Raw genomic sequence first — 20083 nt, forward strand, 5'->3', positions numbered from 1 at the left:
TGGCATCACCGTGGGCTGTTACAGTGAGGTGGCTGTGGACTAATGTGTGGCTTTAGCTGAGTCATTTAACTCTCTAGATTTTCGCTTTTTCTCAAGGACAAAGAGAACTGTAATTATCTCTAAAGTCCTAGCTGGATCTCACACTCTTAAGACTGGTTAATGTTTGCTTAGAAATGACACATCTTTTGGCCGGGCGCAGTGGCTCACGCCTGTAATCCCAGCACTTTGAGAGGCTGAGGCGGGCGGATCACGAGGTCAGGAGATTGAGACCATCCTGGCTAACACGGTGAAACCCCGTCTCTACTAAAAAAAAAAAATACAAAAAAATTAGCCGGGCGCTGTGGCGGGAGCTTGTAGTCCCAGCTACTCAGGAGGCTCAGGCAGGAGAATGACGTCAACCCAGGAGGCGGAGCTTGCGGGGAGCCGAGATCGCGCCACTGCACTCCAGCCTGGGTGACAGAGCGAGACTCCAACTCAAAAAAAAAAAAAAAAAAAAAAGGAAAAAGAAAAAAAGAAATGACACAGCTTTTACACATTTATCAACAACTGTAAAATGTGGTACATTTTAGCACTTTCCTATAAATGTTGAAATGTATTTTTAGATTCTTATAAGGATTATAAGAATAATCAATGGACCTGAGTCTCCTCTCCTCGTCTCTCCTAAACGCCCTGCGAGCTCCATCCACCTCGGTCTCTGTAATTAGAACACGCCAAGGCAGATTCTGAGGTGGAAGATGCCAGGATAACCTCAGGCCCAGGCCGCTGCAGGCTGGATGGGTCTTCCTGTGAGGGGAAGAACTGGGAGAGTTGGTTTTAAGAGAAGCCAAATGGTAAGTCCATTGGGGTTCTCTCCAGGTGCCAATGAGCCCTTTGTCTGTGGTCACTCTGAGGTAATACAAAGGGGGTTGACATGGGTTCTGTCAGGGAGGGTTTTGCCACTTTCTCGCTGCCTGAGGGCGTTGTAGGCAACACAGGCCCTTCTGTCCTTTCAGAGCTTTGGTAGCGTGTGTCAGCTGCCTCAAGCACTAGGATCTTGGCTTCATTCAGGTTCACTGAATCTAATTAAAGGCTGATTAGCTGTTTCAAGGCCTCCTGTGACTGAGTAATCCTCCACGCTTCCTGTCAGGACTTGCAAGCCTCGCTGTGCCCGGTGAAGACTCCTCAGCCCAAATGGAATCCCGACTGTGGGCAAGTCTCTTTAGGAACAGCCTCCTCAGCTCTGCAGTTAGGTGGGCCACCGCGGGGGAAAGACGGGCAAGGCCGCGGGGGAAAGACGGGAGGAGGCTCAGCTCACTAAGCAGTTCTGGTTGAGATGAGGCTGCGCAAGGAATTTCCTCCGAGGCTGACTTCTGGGGAAATACCTCCTCCTAAGGAAGAGATGAAAGTCACCTCTCTTACACTTAACTTCAGTTCAACCGAAGGCATTAACATGTATACTTACAACAAATGAATTCTGATAAGTCAATTATACCTAATGGAATCTGTTGGTTTTTAAGGTTCTGTGACTAAAGAAACAGAGCTAAAGAAATAGAGACTAAAGAAAAATTACAGGCGTATATAGACTAAAGAAAACCAGAGAATGAGGAGGAGGGATCTGAAAAGATAGTTATTCAAAAATGTGATGCTTTCAGGGATTTTTACTTTCCTTTTCCTTTGAATTTTTATGCTGTCTGATTTTGGGTAAATGAGCATATATTACTTTCCAGGAAAAGCAATAAAGCTATTTTCTTTTTGAAAAAAAGATATCAAGACTTTAAGAAGAGTTATACCAAGAGACTGCTTCTGATTAACTGATAGACTGATCTTTTAGTTGCATGGAAAAATTATTTTTCTTGAAAATATATCCTGCCTGACAGCTTCTAACTCTAAACCTAATCCTAAGACAATAAACAGTTAAATCATTCTGAGATGAAAGCAGATATGCCACGACATGGCATCAATTTACAGGCAAACAGCCTACAATAACGTATTCATGATTATTTAAACGGAAATTTTTGGAATTTGAACGATGTAACTTTGATTCTCGTAATAAAACTGGAGACACATATAATGGGAAAAACCCTCAAGATATAATCAAATTACTCAAGAATGCAACAAGCTTTTAACATTTACCTATCTCAAAAGGCAAAAAAGACAATAGGAAATTCCAATGTTTGAAATAAGTTTTAAAATTATATAAAATTTCATGCCGAGTTTATGCTTTGCACAATAATTTAAGAGTCTAAAGGGAAAATAGTATTGGTCTAATAAAACAGATCACAAAACCATCAATTGAACAAACTGAAAAGTCCCTTAATTTCACTCACACTCTTTGCTGAAGCATCTACCTAAAAACCAAATACTGCTCTTTGGTCTCCTACCACCTGGTACTTTGTGGAAGCTGTTGACTTATAAAAATAAAACAAGTCAGTTTAGCAAATATTGACTGCAAGTTTCTTCCATACTTCATCCTAAAATGGAAAAGACATGTTCCTGCCATCTTGGAGTTTGCTTTCTAGTACATCAGAAGTGAGCAGATGAACCTGATCTACAGGGAACAAAAAAACAGTGGCATCAACTGAAAATAGAGCAATAAATTAAAACACAAGTAACAGGTAAGAACCATTGAAAAATACCACTGAAAAAGCTTAAAGGCCTGTAAGAGTGGTATTTGGTGAATGTTTGTTGAATCTATTTCCTGATTTGTAAATGTTGTGTAAAAATGAGCATCTCATTTTGCCTCAGTTCACAATCATTATTCTTCCATGAGGGTATTTTCCATGAGCTTCTAGAAATCCTAAATGTTTTTCAAGCAATCAATAAATGTACCCATTGAAACTGCATAGATTTGAAATGGAGATATTAATATACTGACAGGTGAATAAAACGTAAGACTGTTGTAGGTTCATTTCTATCCTACAAACCTTCCTCATAGGAGAATGAAATTTCAAACCACATGGATTCCCAAACCACTCAAACCTGCTGTTCCCACAATGGTTAGTTGTACTTGCCAAATCACAAGGTAAACAGAAATCTACGAGCCATTTAAGATGATCTTGAGCCAGTTAGGACTGGTCAGAGCCTTGAGAACCCAACTGAAACTATTCCACCTGGTGCCCCTGAAAGTAGATTGGGATGGAGTCAGGGGTCTCACATTCCTGAGAAACAAACCCATCTAATTCCGCACATTTTATAGCTGGTAAGTATCAAGCTGTCTGAAAATGACTGCTAAAACATGAACCAGAAAAAAATAATAAAACAGGGAACAAAATGTCTGTGCATTATTCCTGGCTATCAAAATTGTTTTAGAGAAAACAAGAAAAATATTTGCTGTAAAACTAAGCTCTACTTCCCTCTGTGTGTGTGTGTGTTTAAGTGAAAACTTAAGTGACTTCACAAATCACCTTTTTGACAGGTGTTGGAATACCTCTCATCTTTTTTTTCCTACTTTTAGGTGCCTTGGGGAGAATGTTTTCTACATAAACTAGCTCTAACTTTCAGGTGTGTCTTCACATGCCCCATTTGCTGCCTGCGCCTCTCCACAAAGACTACCAAATCCTGGTAAGTCTTGCCTGCTCTCTCACTAGCAAATTGGCATTTTTATGGATTAAATGAAGGTATTAGAATTTAGGGGGTAAGTGAAATTGGCATAAAGTAAGAAATGGAGCATATTAGCACATAGAATACTATTTTACAGAATGATAATCCAATGACACTTACATAAAGGTTATTGCAACATAAAACAGTATCCAATGGGAAAATTGATGTTAGTGCATTGTGATACGAAGCCAACAACTTGAGCCTTACTGTACCTTGAAGGAAGCTTCAAATGATATAGTGTTGAAATGTACAACTATATTGTTTTCAGTGAATCTTTGTTTTTGTTATGGTTATAAAACTTATGACAACTTATAAAAGTTTTAAATGCATTTTAAAATCCGTATTTTCAAAATATTTTGTTAATGTTCTAGATATGTGTAAATATTGTTTTAAGAAATGTCTGCTATAACTAAAAGAAACAAACTTGGCCGGGCATGGTGTCTCATGCCTGTAATCCCAGCACTCTGGGAGGCCGAGGCAGGCAGATTGAGCTCAGGAGTTCAAGACCAGCCTGAGCAATATGGCGAAACTCCATCTCTACAAAACTTATACAGCCGTAGTGGCACATGCCTGTAATCCCAGCTACTTAGGAGGTTGAGGTGGAAGGACCTCTTAAGCATAAGAGGCTGAGGTTGCAGTGAACCAAGACTGTGCCACTGTATGACAGCCTGAGTGACAGAGCAAGAATGTCTCAAAAAAAAAAAAAAAGTAAACTTTATAGTTCTGTATTCTGCATTCCTCACTATGAAATTTAGGCAAAACAGTTGAAATATTTAATGAGTCCTGACATAACATGAAAAAAAGACAAAGGAATGTTAAATATAAGATTTCTGAGAACTGTCATTTTAAATATAGACCATTATTTGTGTGCCAGAAAAAGTCTTAAGGACTAATATAAATGTATTTATAATTATCTTCTGTGTTATAAATTACTGTACAATTTGCAGAAGAAACGCACTGTAGTAAAAACAAGCAGAATGCATGTCTTTCCTGTGGAGAGGTTCTTATCAAACACGATCCACCTGTGGGCCTAGGAGCTGGCCAACTGGGCACCACCTGCCCCTTTTCTCTTTATCGGTCTCATCCAAATTGTTTTGACAAAAAAGAGTCACTCTTTGCAGCCTTTAAGTGAGAGCAGATGAGGCAAATATAAGTGAATGGTCAGTAAATTAAATCAATTAGCAATGCCAGAAAGTTGTCAGTCTAATATATTTCAGTATTTATTGCAACATTTAATACACTTTAAGACCAGTGTCATCTAGCAGTATTCATTAAACAGTTACCAAAATGCACCCAGTGCCTTTGGAAATACATTTGTACATATCTCATCCAAAGGAGGGATAATGTTTTGTTATTAGTCCCGAGCACTTTTACATATATTACTAAAACTCACTGATGAATTTAACAAGAAAAAAGTGTCATGTAGCCCCTGAGAGGCTTCACAATGTCAGCTCTGGTAAACCAACCTGAAAAGCAGTACCAATTAAACTTATAGTTCAGAAAATGTGGTAACCCCATTTTCTGAAATTGTGCTATATGTGCAGCTGTGGGTTTTATAATGACTGGATAGGTGATTTCAGATAACAGAACTTCTAGAAGTTGCCAGATTCATTATACTTATCTAGTTGGGAGCTTAGCTCTCCTAAAATGGGAAATAGGAAATGGGGAGGAAGACTAGAGGTGAGCGATTTTGGGAAATAAGGACTGAAATGATAAGGCCCATAGCTAAAGGCACTGAAGCCACTGAGAAAGTTTCTCAAGCTTAGCACTGTTAGTATTTTAGGATGCTTAATTCTGTGTTGTAGGGCCCAGGACCGTCCCGTGCATTGTAGAATATTTACTTAGCAGCATCCCTGCCTCTACACACTCAATGCCAGTAGCATCTGTCGTGCCAGAACCCTATTGACTTTAGTAGGGATGGCACCATGTTTGAGAGGCCAAAGGGACTTGGAGCCAGTGAACAAGACATAGGGTTTATTGAAGGGAACTTACATACAGGGCAGACCCATGGCTGTATGTAAGGCTGGACTGGAGAACCGCTCCTGTTTGTAAAAAACATGCAGTTCATACAGCATTTTCACTGAGCACCCTCCCTCTAACAACCTCCACCTGGCAACCTTTGTTTACACCAAAACAAAGGGCCTCGATCCCCTGTATCGCTGGCTGGCCTGTTCCATAGAATGGGCCAGGGGTTCAGATGTTCCTGATAAGGAATGGATCTTCAGGTTGGCTACTCCTGGATTCCTTAGCTTGGAACTCCAAACACACATTCCTTTTAGACCACAGGTCATTCTCAGGGTCTGCTTAAGTTATTGCTCTCAGGTGTGTCTGCCATACAGCATCTTCCTCTCATTATGACAGCCAAAAATGTCTGCAAACATTGCCGAATGTCCTGTATTCACCCCAGTATGGCAGCCGGCAGTGTCTTACTACTGAGGAGCCGGCAGTCTTTGTAGTGCAAAGACTTGGGAGTTGCTTAGGGCAGTGGTTCTCCAACTTGAGTGTTCATCAGACTCGCCTGGAGGGCACGTGGCAGCATGCTGAGCCCTATCCCAGAGTCTGTGAATCAGGAGGTCCCTGGCTGGGCCCTGATCAATGGCATTTCCACGTGATGTTGATGCTGCTCATCTGGTAGGGTGACCAACCGTGTAAGTTTGCCTGGGACTGACGGAGATTGCAGAACCTGGGGATTTGCAATGAGAAAATCAGAACAGTCCCGGGCAAACCAGGATGAATTGGTAATCTTATTAAGTCCATGGACTACACTTGGAGAACCACTGTTTTAGGAGATAAGGTCAAATGGGCTTGATGAGGAGAATTTAGATTTGAAGGGTGAGAAAAAGAGGAATCGAAGGTAACCCTCAAGTTTCTAGTCTGAGACCGTTGGTCCATGGTTATGCAGTGGGTCTCCAATTTCGCTGCCTATTGGAATCACCTGGAATCTTTAAAAATCTGATGCTGGGACCTTACCCCCAGATACTGTGGTGTAGTTGGTATGGAATGTGACCCGCAAAGCAGGATTAAAAAAATAAAAATTAAAAAAAAACCCTGGTGATTTTAATGTGCAGTAAAGTTTGGAAAGCACTGGGTTATGCCCTTCTCTTAGAAGGGAATCCAGGAGCAGAGCAAGAGTGAGGGGCAAATTAATCAGTTTCAGGTGTTGGCAAGCCATCAGTGGTTCTCAACCCTGGCTACATCTCAGAATCCCCTAGGGAGAATTTTATACACATTGACACCTGGATCCCTCCCCAGAGATTCTTACTTAATTAGTCTGAGTTAGGCCTGAGCATTGGTGTCTTAAAATCTTCTCAGGTACATATTATGATATATTATTCAGTCTCAAAAAAAGGAAATAAATTCTGACACATCCTACAACATGGATGAACCTTTAAGACATTATGCTAAGTGAAATAGGCCAGTCACAGAAAAGACAAATTTAGTACAATTCTACATATATTAGATACTTAAGTAGTCAAATCCATAGAGACAGAAAGTACAATGGTGGCTGCAGGGGTTGGGGGAGACACGAAGACTTCTTGTTTAATGGATACAAAGTTTCAGCTTTGCAAGATGAAAAGTGTTCTGGAGATTGGTTGCATACAATGTAAATGTAATTAACACTACTGAACTGTACAGGTAAAAATGATTAAGATGGTCAATTTTATGTAAGTGTATTTCTACCACAATTAAAAATAAATATTTCAAAAAGGAAGTCATTAAAAATATCTTCTCAAGTGATTCTCAGTTGCATCCAGGGCTGTGGCCTGCTGATCTAATGGAATTATTGGCAAGCTGTGTGATTCTGTCATTTATGTCTTCACATAGCAACTGTGATCATCCTTAACCAATTATCAATAAGGGAATGATATCTCTTCTAGTTCAATTTGGGATCTGCTTCTGACTCCTCCTCCTCTTTTGGGGCAGGTCATTTTTAAACCTGGCTGATGCACATTCGGAAGTCCAGTAGTCTTTGTACCGTGACCTTCGTTGCTTGAAGATAATTCCCATATGGACTGAAGAAATTTTCAGCAGTTCATTTTTATCATGGAAATATGGTGAACTGTGATACTAAGGAAGCTTTATTCCCCAAATGCTCTGCAGAAGTTCCACTTGTTCTTTTACTCCTGCACTCAGCATTACAGTTCCACCTCCTTTCTTTCTAAATCTGAGTCCTGGGAATTCTGCACTCTGCCTCACTCCCACCTGTCCAATGTAGGAAGAGATTAGCCCGTGATTAGTAGCTTGAAACAGTCTTTTGCTTTGGACTCTGCCCTGTGAATAGGTTCTCCATTGGAGAGAAGCAGGAATGCCATGATATATCCTACGTAGCACTTTACCCTAGCAACTCAGAGCCTAGATCATTATGAGCCCTGAATCATAGGCTATTCACAGAGATTGTCATCTCACTGACTTCCATTTATTTGGTTATAGAGAATCATGTTTTCAAACTTTGCTAATAGTGCCCATTCTTATTAAATAAATGACCATGATGCCAATCATTTTGCATTTCCGGACAGAATGAAGCACACGGGCAGTTCTAAATAAAGGACAGCATCAGGATTAGAGATTTCATTTTTCAAAAGTGTATCTAGGCGGCTGACCAGAAGCCAAACTCCTGACTTGCCTGTGAGAAAAAAGCATTAAGAAAGTACCACCTAGAAAAAGTGCCTGTACAAGTTCAGGTGGCCTATGCAGAATGGACCTTCCTAACAGCTGCAACCTGGATTCTCCTATAGGTCTTCACAAGGTTTTGTGTGAGGCCATTAGCCCAAGACTGCAGACTTTTCTAACAGGTAGAGCTCATTCTGATGGGGCTACTATGGGATGACTGTTTCTCAGTGAGTCACTTTCTGGCATTGGACTTCCAAAGTAAACCCTAGGCTTCATAAAGAGCCTGAATCACAGAATGGAATATTGGCTAATATCAGGCATTGCAAAACACCCTAAAAAGACTTCATAGGGAGGCTGACATTTGGGCTTAGGAGGGTGGCATTCAAGGCAAAGGAAGCAGCATGAGAAGAAGGTTCAGAAAACAGAAACCGGAGTGCTAATGCTGGAGCGCAGGGACTGTACACGTGCAGGGACTGGGAATATGGGAGTAGGAGGATGAAGGATTCACCAGGAAAAGCCTTGAAGGTAGAATGTGAAAAAAATAGTCTCACTTGAAAATACATGAAAGAAGTTTTATATTTCCTCCTATTCAAATAAATTATAATGAGGCTTTTTTGCTTTTTAAACTGACAAATATTTAAAAATAATACTCCATGTTGGTAAGGGCTCATGTTAGCAGTTTTCACAGGCTGGTTGTAAGAGTGTAAATTGGGACAAAGTTTCTGCATGGTAGTTTGACAGTGACATCAAAAGCTTTATATACACATATACATGTAGTATGTATATGTGTATATATGCGTGTGTGTGTGTATATATATACAATCTTTGTATATACATGTGGTTATATACACACACACACATATACTCTTTGGCTCATTATTTCTGCTCCATTTACTATATCCTAGTGAATAATTAAGGCTATAAACAAAGATTTAGCAGAAATATTTATAATAGGAAAATAGGAAAAACCAAGTACACATCAACCAATAGAGAATTCATTAAATCAATTCTAGTTTCTACATTCAGAGTAATACTATGCAGTAATTAAAAATACTGGTGTCCATCTTACAACATAGTGAGATTCCATCTCTACAAAAAGTAAAAATTAGCTGGGTATGCTGGCACATGCCTATAGTCTCTACTACTGGGGAGGCTGAGGCGGGAGAATCAGCTTGGGTCCAGGAGGCCGAGGCTGCAGTAGGCCACCATTGCATCACTGCACTCCAGCCTGGACAACAGAGTGAGACACTGTCCAAAAAAAAAAAATTATAAAGTTTACCTTCTTTTCTCCTGACCCACTGAAGTGCATATATATTCCACTCCGGATCAGAACTCTCTTTAATGGTAACTTGGAGATGGAGGGAGGCCTCTCTCTCAAGGGCCATGGCCAAATCTACAAAGAAGAAAATCATAAGTTTGCTTTATAGGAGACTCCAGGTGATCTTAATCTTGATAAAATATCACTAATTAAAAATGCATTTGTTAGTACAGAAAGATGCCTGGAATGTATTGATTGAAATAAGAAAACAGTGTGATATTATTTTTGAAAATTATTTGTGCAAGGAAAAAGTATGGAAGAAAAGGCCCTTGAGAGAGGGGCCTCCCTCCATCCCGTGTCTTGCTCTGTTGCCCACGCTGGAGTGCAGTGGAGCAATCATGGCCCACTGTGGGTGGTATTATAGGGGATATTTTTCTTCATTTTGCCTGTCTGAATATTCTACTTTTTCTATAATGAGTATGTATTAACTGTAATTTTTAGAAGAAAAGGTTTTTAAATAAGAACAGGTAAAAAGTAGGTTACAATTAAAATATACAAGGGAAATTATATTTGTTTCCTCTTCTTTCCCACAAACAATTGAATTCTGTGATTTTGAAAAATGGCAAAAATTAAGAGCAAACAAATATTTATTAAAATGTTTATGCACTCTTATTTTTTGAGGAACTGGACAGTGTGGATATTTCTTAAAGCATAAGAACCATTCAATAATTCTGAGCACTTTTACATAACATGTGATGATGGCAATTATTTCTTCTATCAGTGATTGACTTTAACCTTTTTTTTTTTAACCCAGTAGAATTGAACTTAATCATCTCCTGACAAAAGAATGCAATTTCAACTGACCCTTTTTTTGCACCTTGGTGAGTATTCGTTGTCAAAATCTATTTTCTGCTTGTATTGTCCTAAAATAAAGTGGAAATAGTTTTTAAACATTTCACTTCTTTCTTCTATAGCGCTGTATACTTGTGTAGCTATTCTGTTGTTGTGTAATTGTGTCAAGCAACTGAAAAATTCCACTCCAACATGTTTAGTATCCACATATTGCTATTTCTGTCACTTTTTAATGGAATGTTATCTTCAGATAAGTAAAATATTAAAGAACAGAGAATAGTTTCAGAGTCTTAATTTACAAATACAATGCGTCTAATTTTTTTAATAGCTATGCTTTCAGTGTAACACTTGTCCCAGCAATGAGGTCTTGTGAAGAAGTTACAGGCAAAATTCCCTCTTCTAAGTAAGCAGCAGTTCTAAGCCAAAAGGCAAAATTCTCCATGCTCCTGCCATCTTTAATAAGCTGAGAATAATTTGCATTAATCATATAGAAGATGTTTCCAGCAATTACTCTCTTTGATCTGACTTTTCTACATCGAAAACAGGCCTGCCTTTGATTACTGAGTACTAACTAACTTGCTTAGAATCTTCACTTCAAAGATTTACGCTGAATTTCTTCATGACAGCAAACCTTCAGAATCTCACCTTTTTTTTTTTCTTTGCAATTTTCCAACCCTGAGGTAATTTTCCAGTTAGATTTGCTGGTAATGGTCCAGATGGTAAGCACTCATTTGTTCTCTGTTGAAAATCCCCTTGGAGAGGTGAGCCACACCCCAGTGGGAACAGAAACATGTCATTCATCTGGAGCCCTCAGTTTATCCTCCACATCCCAGGACTGGGAGGTTTAGATCTGGTCTCATTCAGAAAAATAGTTATTTTAACCTGCACTTGCCTTACATGTTCTCTTTGAAACTAAACCAATATCCAAAATTAGAAGGGACCACTGAGGATCACTCTACCTTCTCCCCATCCTTTATATAGAATACCTTACTCGCATCTTGCAAAAGTTCTAAACCAGTCCACAGTTGCTAAGAGAGCCCTCTTCAATTAGGGGACTCCTCTCTCTGGAGAAGGAATTTTCTAAACTAAATTAGCTTGGGCAGAAAAGGCCTCACTGCAATCAATCGTACATTTCTAAATGTGAGCTTGCCCTGACCTAAACCAAATCTCTAGAGTTGCCTGCGGTCAAACTCCCAACCAGGTTAGCCTCATATCATCAGCTTGGGAATTTTTCCATTGACAGTTTGAACATAACACTTATATAAATACTGCAGCATATTTAAACACTTAGTTTTGCCTTCTGACTGAGCAATATAAGAAGTAATCATAAAAAGTGCACTGCCCCATAGGTTTTAGGAACTTCACGCAAAGTGCAAACCTTATCTACATGCATTCTTTTTTTTTTTTTTTTTTTCTTAAGACAGAGTTTCATTCTTGTCGCCCAGGCTGGAGTGCAATGGCACGATCTCAGCTCACTGCAACCTCCACCTCCCAGGTTCAAGCAATTCTCCTGCCTCAGCCTCCCGAGTAGCTGGGATTACAGGTGCCCCCACCATGCCCAGCTAATTTTTTGTATTTTTAGTAGAGACAGGGTTTCACCATGTTGACCAGGCTGGTCTTGAACTCCTGACCTCAGGTGATCCACCCATCTTGACCTCCCAAATTGCTGGGATTACAGGTGTGAGCCACCATGCCCGGCCACATTCTTGGTATTTTTTCTCACCCATTATGATCTGCGTGAGCATATAAACGTGTGTTTACATCCTCTAAAGCTCTGATGTGAACTCTAAAGTGTGAGAAAGCATCTCATGTATTTGAGAAAATTATGACAACATACAGAAATACTAGAGAAATTATACAGTAACAGTAATTTCTATAAAACAATTCTTTACAGAAAATTCACTGTATATTTTCCTTAAATGACCAGATCTCCTAAATTCATTTTGGAATTTCATAACATTCATAAAATTCATAACATTCTATCTTCAGGTTCTAGCTTCAGGTTGTGTCATTTTTTAGGAATGTGTTGATTGTCAGAAGACATAAACATGTTTATTTTCTGAATTAATTCCAACATGTTGCTAATGTGATTTGGCATTCGGAAACTTCATCCCAGGAAGGATATTGCTCAGTCTATGTTCAGGCATGAAACTTTAACTATTTACATTTCTAGTCACTTTTTGCCAAATATTTTAGACAAGAAGTTCATATTTGTACTTATAATATTATAGGAATAATAGCTCAATTTCCCTAAGTCCTGGAATATATTTTCTGAAAAAAATTTCTGTTGTAAACAAGTTTGGCCAAGTCAGGTTATAAAAACATGTTAAATCTCTAAGGCAACAATTCCAATTTAAAAAAAAATCCAGGATGGAACTTGTCTAAAAGAATAAATCCCTGGAAGGGAAGTCTTCTTTTATTCACATGTAACATCAACGGAAATGTTATACCTGATCTTGTCTTTAAAAATCTTTGGTCTATTGGAGTCCAAACTTCTGAATAGCTATTTATCCTAGATACCAATTCTGGAAAAAAAAAAAAAAAACATGAATGTGGGTTGCTGGGTAAATGAAAGTCCACATTAACCATTTATTATACCACAAAACAGCAAGTGTCCGATGGAGCTAGCTTTCTTCACATAGCTGTCTCAGAGAAAGAGAAGGAAATGTGCTTTTGCTTTAGAATAACAATCTTTATATTGAGATTGAGAATAGAAAATTTCCTGTTCAAAGTGTCATTTAGTAACTTGTGTGGGTGGAGACACTATAATATTCTTAGCTGTAGAACTTATGATCCCTGTATGTTTTATGCCTAATAATACAAAATGACCAGATTAATAGTTCATGTGAATAATGTGTAAGAGAAATAACATGGTTTTTTCAATAACCATATAGGCTATATTGGAGGTCAAACTGAAGGAAAGAAAGCCATTAAATGTAAAACAAGTTTATGAAAGATGATTATATTTTTTAAATGGAGAAAACTGAGAAGAAACCAAGCTGATTTCACTGTATGGTTATTATTTTTTTTTATAGACCCATCCCTGTCACTCCTGTCTACTGAAATAAGGCTTGGCATAAATTTTCATGTCTCAAGGATAAAGTGTATAAGAGCAGCTAGAACATGTCACGTGTATATTTTGAGTCTGGGATTTGCTTGGTTTACCATCCAAAGGCTGATGGATGTTGGGAATTGTTTGTCTCTTTTACTTTTTATTTTGAAATAATTGTAAGATCACACACAGCTTTAAGAAATAACACAGAGGGAGACCATATACCCTTCACCCAATTTTTCTCAGTCATAGCATCTTATATAACTATAGCACAATATCACAACCAGGAAATCAACACTGATGTCGTTCACAGGCCTTTCAGATTTCACCAGTTATACATGTACTCATGTGTGCGTGTATTTGAGTCTATGCCATTTTATCACCATATTGATGTATGTGCCCATCACCACAGTCAAGATACAGAACAGTTCTACCACCTCAAGGATCCCTAGCACTACCCTTTTATAGCCACATCCACCTCCCTCCCTCCCTGCCTTCCTAACCACTGACAACCACTAATCTGTTCTCTATCTCTATAATTTTGTCGTTTAGTAATGTGATACAAATAGAATTATGCAGTATATAACCTTTTTTCACTCTGCACAGTTCCTTTGAGATCCATCCAAGTTGTTGCTTGTATCAATGGTTCACTACTTTTTTTTGCTAGGTTCCATGGTACAGATGTGCCACATTTGGTTTAACCTTTCACCCAATGAAGGACATTGGGTGTTTTCCAGTTTTTTATTATTACAGATAAAGATGCTGTGGACATTTGCGTAGGGTTTTTGTGTGAACATAAGTTGTAATTTCTCTGGGATAAATACTCAAGAGTTCCCTTGGTGAGTTGCATGATTAGCACCTGCTTAGTTTTGTAAGAAATTACCATACTCTTCCTGGGAGTGCCTATACCATTCTTCATTCCCACCAGCACGTTATGCGTGATCTTCACATCCTTTCTAGCATCTGGTGTTATCACTATTTTTATCTTTGCTATTCTGATCTGTGTGTAGTGATATCTCATTGTGGTTTGATTTGCATTTCCCCAGTGGTTAATGATGTTGAACCTCTTTTCATGTGTTTATTTGCCATCTGTGTATCTTCTTCACTGAAGTATTGTGTTCATGTCGCTTGCCATTTGCTCATTTGATTGGTTTTTTAATGTCAAGTTTTGAAAGCTCTTATTGCAAGCACAAGAGCTTTGTTGGATATGTGGTTTGCAAGTATGTTCTCTTTCTCCATAGTTTACCTTTTCACTTCTTCACAAGGTCTTTCTCAGAGCAAAAGTTTTTAATTTTGACACAGTCCAATTTTCTAAATTCTCCTTTTATGGGTCATGGGTTTTTTTTGGCCATCCTAAAAATCAGTCATCTAGCCCTAAATGCCAGATTTTCTCCTATGTTTTATATGAGTTTCATAGCTCTATAGTTTCACATTTTACACTTAAGTCTATGCTCAATTTTTAATTAATATTATAAGGTGTGAGGTTTTGCTTGCAGTTCATTTTTTCTTTTTCTTTTTTTGGCTGTGGATCCAATTGCTCCAGCACTATTTATTTAAAAGGCTGTTCTTCCTCCATTGAGTTGCATTTGCACCTCAAAAATCAGTGGGACATATTTATGTTGGTCTTTTTCCGGGTTCTCCATTCTGTTCCATTGATCTAGGTGTCTATTCATCTGCCAAAATTGCAGTCTCTTCTTTATTGTAGCTATATAGTAAGCCTTCATATTGGATAGAGCTATTTCTTCACCCTTATTTTCCTTTTTCAAACGTTTTAGCCATTCTAGGTCCTCTGCCCTTCCATCTAGAGGCTATTTTACGGCCACAAAATTATCACTATCATTTTGAATTGCAATAAAGAGAAAACTAGTGCTTAGATTTGGCCTCCAGAATCAAACAGGATTCTAATGCTTTAATTGAATTAACAATAAAATGATATTGTCCTCTTCACATATAGTTTTTAAAGAACAAATAAAACTATTTCTGTAAGTGTCAGAGGCATGTGAACCAGAACAACTCCATCTTGAATAGGAGTTGGGTAAAATGAGGCTGAAACCTACTGGGCTGCATTCCCAGACGGTTAAGGCATTCTAAGTCATAGTATGAGATAGGAGGTCAACACAAGATACAGGTCATAGAGACCTTGCTGGTAAAACAGGTTGCAGTAGAGAAGCCGGCCAAAAGCCAAGATGGCCACGACAGTGACCTCTGGTTGTCCTCACTACTACACTCCCATCAGTGCCATGACAGTTTACAAATGCCATGGCAACGTCAGGAAGTTACCATATATGGTCTAAAAGGGGAAGATATGAGTAATCCACCCCTTGTTTAGAATATCATCAAGAAATAACTGTAAAAATGGGCAACCAGCAGCCCTCAGGGCTGCTGTGTCTATGGAGTAGCCATTCTCTTATTCCTTTACTTTCCTAATAAACTTGCTTTCACTTTACTGTATGGACTCACCCTGAATTCTTTCTTGCATGAGGTCCAAGAACCCTCACTTGGGGTCTGGGTCAGGACCTCTTTCCTGTAACATAAGTGGCTACCCACAAAATACAGTAGACGCTCATTGTATATATGTTTAACTTTGTGTGTTAACTTTAGATCTTAACCCCCAGTAAGATTCCACTTTGTTTTATTCAATCTTCCCAACAATTAACAAATCCATTAATAAATTATTGCTTACCAAAGTGTATTAGATAACATGATGGAACAAACCCTGCAGGAAAGAAATATTTCAGATGACCCTACTTGCCACTCATGCCCGTATAGACGTTTAACAGTTATCTTAACTCGGAATGATTGGAATGCTTGCTCATCTGCACGTAGAGTTTCCTTTGTTTCCTTCTTTATCTAACTTGATAGTTCTCAAACGTTATGTTAGGATTTGTCTACACAAAACCATTTATACTGTGCTATATAGGTAACTTACGAAATTTTCCAGAATAATTTGATTATATGGATTTATAACTTAATTCCTGAGATTTAACTTTAAATTCAATCTCTAAGTAAGATATGTGCACCTTCCTACTTCCAAAATGATAGGATTGTTTTGGTGTTGCTTTTGAGATAGGGTCTTGCTCTGTCACTCAGGCTTGATTGTCCATCGTAAATAAGAGAGGGATACAGAATGCAGTACCTTTCAAGTGTATTGTTCTCGGCATCTATTTTTGATGGAGAATCCTGCTGATACAGAGCTCAGTTCAACACATTTTAGAAGTATTTATCTTTAATCCAAATCTGTATTTTGGAAAACAGATTTCAAAAGACTCAAAGAGTTATTACACGTCATGCACCCAGCAAGCAAAGTAGGGACCATTTATCATCTATTAATAAACTTAAAAGTCTGTTACATCTTTGACCAATGTTAAATAAATACATAACTCTCCCCCTTAACTAGTCATTTCTGCAGGCCCTGTGCTATCCTTAGACTGCATTCCTTGTAAGGTATTTCTGTTGTGTTCAAGGGTGGCTCAGTTACTCAAAAGCTCAAGATGACTGCAACAGAGGTGCCTGTCATCCCACCACCGGCGATCTCCTGGTGGGCAGGAACACACAGCTTACGGCTTCTTCTACCTGTGGGCTGAGCAGAGCCCAGAAATACTGCATCCTCAGTTACCTGGAGGTGGGTTGTTCATTTGCTGGGACATTATTTAATCAATGATGTAGATTTTTCCAGGTACACCTGGGGCTACTCAGACATTAAAGGAGACAACATTCCTTTCTAAACAATGGAGACACTGGTGCAGTTGTCCCTCGGTATCCACAGGGCATTGGTGCCAGGACCCTTTCCCCCAACACCGAAATCCATGGATGCTCAAGTCCCAGATCTAAAATGGCATAGTATTTACATGTAACCTACGTATATCCTCCCATGTACTTTAAATAATCTCTAGATTATTTGCGATACCTAATATAATGTAAAGTTATGAAAATGATTATTACACTACATGTTAAAATCTATGTTCTTTTTATTGTTATATTGTTATTTATCTTATTTTTATTCATTAGGGACAGGGGTCTCACTCTGTTGCCCAGGCTGGAGTATACCTCAGCCTCTGAAGTAGCTAAAAATACAGGCATGCACCACCACACCTGGCTAATTTTAATTTTGTTTTTTTTTAGAGACAGGGTCTCACTATGTTGCCCAGGCTAGTTTTGAACTCCTGGCCTCAAGCAATCTTCCCACCTCAGCCTCCTGAGTTGCTGGGATTACAGGCTAAGCCACTGGGCCTACCCTGTTATTGTTTTATTGTTGATATTTTTTCCCAAATATTTTCAATCCTTGGTTGGTTGAATCCACATATATGGAACCCGCAGATATAGAGAGCCAACGCTCACATAATTCAAAGTCCAGGAAACCTTAACTAATCAAAAATAAAGAAGATCTGCTTAATTTCCATTTCCTGTTACCTTCAGAATGAGACATAAAAGTCTTTTTGGTTAGTCTTTGTAGGGAATTACTATAAAATTTACTGGTCTACTTGGCTACCTTAGCCACTCCCACAGAGCAAACATAATTGACTCATTTAATGAAGTTTGAAGATTCATCAGGGCCTGCTGCCATTATGCTGAACATGAGTCCTCACTGCTCTGCCTTAATTAGAGATGGAGGAGGTGTAGAACTTTGAACTGATTATACACCAACATAATACCACTTGGAAGTTATACTGTCTAAAAATCATAAATTCCCAGTGTGAACATATTTTTATACCTTTTCCCTTTAAAGACCAACTTTATAAAAGGATCAGTGGCTTTTCAGGTTTCTTTTCCTCTCCATGTACTGGCAACGGAACAAGCATCCAAGGTCATCTGAGTATCATCCCTACCGAAAACCCTGAGGTAATCACGTCCACCCCTTAAATGAGAGGATGTGCAGGAAGGAAGTTGGACATAAGCCTAACGTTAGTGGTCCAGGCTTTTCCATGTATTGTTCATTTAAAGCAACTGTTTAAGTCTCTGGGAAATGCTTTGTATTCAAATTGGTTTCTAGTAAAAGGTGACTATTATAAATAAGTGGAGACAATACTTGGGTGCATATCACTGTTCTAAGTTTGGGAAGTACTTGTGTAAGAAAGCAAATTCTCTGCATGTGCAAGGAAATTACATGGTGGAAGTTCTGCTCAACTCTAGGCCAGGTGACTACTAAGTCCAGATGCTCTGGACAAAGAAGTGGTTCTCAACTCTATTTTTTACATAGGGTCTCACTTTGTTGCCCAGGCTGGCATGCAGTAGCACAATCACAGCTCACTGCAGCCCCAACCTCCCAGGCTCAGGTGATCTTCCCACCTCAGCCTCCCAAGTAAGGGAGGCTACTCCACCTACTGGTGGAGTAGGCAAGCACCACCATGCCCTGTTAATTTTTGGTATTTTTATAGAGACCAGTCCCACTATGTTGCCTAAGATGGTCTCCGACTCTCGGGTTCAAGCGATCCGCCTGCCTCAGCCTCCCAAATGCTGGAATTACAGGCATGAGCCACTGCCACTTTCCAATACGAGCACCACCCATCTTGTTCTCCAACCACTGGCATTTACTTACTGTTGCCTGAGCCAACATGCTCTGATGATAATTAGAAATTGGTGTTCTTATATCACAAAATTATACTACCAAAAATAGAAGTAACTCCAATTGTGGAGGCTTCTTTTGTCTAGAGAATGACAGAAATCTTAGAAAGCTTAGAGCTGGAAAAACCCTCAAAATATTTCAGGCTGACAAAATGTATTATAGGAGGGGCTATGACCACTAGTCTAGACATACATTCAGCATGGAGGATGATTTTTTCCCATCTGTTACCTAAGAAAGAGCTACCAAACAAAACATTTTGTTCAGAAGCTTCCAGTCAACATTGACCTATTAAGTTATCCAAGATGGAACTCACATTTAGTGGCTACAACTAAGCATTCTCTTAAGTCAAATTCATCAAAGACTATACTTCTAAAATGTTAACCAAAAAATGGCCCACACACCCTGAAGTTAAATATTTTCTCAAGCAATTTCCATAATATTATTGGAAATTATTTGAAGACCATCACTTTTGATAGAATCACAAAGCTTCTACTGGTCACTGGGATGGGCCTGCCCCTATGCAAAATTTATTTAGATCCATTTTGCCTTAATTTTCAAAGGGCATTTTGGCTTTCTTCAGCAATAAGGTCTATAGTGACAAATGATGCTAAGATACAATGATTATACGAATCTCTTGAAGAGTTGATTTGTTTTGACAGACGGTAACTGAAATAATCATTAAAATCATCCTGCATTTAATAAATTTTACTGAACATCTACTATGTACCACACACTATTCTAGGCAATGGGGATACAGCAGTAAACAAAACCAAGTCCTTGCCTCATTCAGTTTTGATTCTTATTATGGAGACAGACAATAAACCAACAACTGTATAATACAGCCTCAAGTAGTGATAAGGGCTTAGGAAATATATAAAGTAGGATAAAAAATAGAGAGTGGCAGAGGGCCATGGGGGTGAAAAGATGGTGACATTTTAGATAGGGTAGTCCGGGAATGTTTCTTTGAAATGAAGGTATTTAATCAGAAACCTGAAAGAAGGGAAGGAGCAAGAGATAAGACTAGCTGGGAGGAAGAACAGCTTGAACTCTTCTGACTCTAAGTGCTTAAAAAACAGCAAGAAGCACGTGTAGCCAGAGTCAAGGGAGTGAAAAGCCAAGTAGACACAAAGGCAAAGAAGTGGCCCTGGCCAGATCATGTTGGGCCTTG

At 38.9% G+C, this 20083-nt stretch overlaps 1 protein-coding gene across 8 annotated transcripts in view; it reads left to right on the top strand.

Moving 5' to 3' along the window:
• The first annotated feature begins 525 nt into the window (after positions 1 to 525).
• LOC105475298 (laminin subunit beta 4) overlaps positions 526 to 20083 on the top strand; it is a 111535-nt gene continuing 91977 nt past the window's right edge. For 2 of the 8 annotated variants that reach the window (XM_071094675.1, XM_011730420.3), the window contains exons 1-4: positions 2455 to 2594; positions 3434 to 3540; positions 10263 to 10329; positions 16817 to 16974. In XM_071094675.1, the coding sequence (XP_070950776.1) occupies positions 10296 to 10329; positions 16817 to 16974 (192 nt within the window). In that variant the 5' untranslated portion in view covers positions 2455 to 2594; positions 3434 to 3540; positions 10263 to 10295. Of the gene's footprint in view, positions 831 to 2453; positions 2595 to 3125; positions 3179 to 3433; positions 3541 to 10262; positions 10330 to 16816; positions 16975 to 20083 lie in introns of those variants that run through there. The other 6 variants (XM_071094678.1, XM_071094680.1, XM_071094679.1 and 3 more) reach the window with 5 other exon arrangements.

This window comes from Macaca nemestrina, chromosome 4, assembly GCF_043159975.1.
Source record: "Macaca nemestrina isolate mMacNem1 chromosome 4, mMacNem.hap1, whole genome shotgun sequence".
In the NCBI taxonomy this organism is placed as follows: Eukaryota; Metazoa; Chordata; class Mammalia; order Primates; family Cercopithecidae; genus Macaca; species Macaca nemestrina.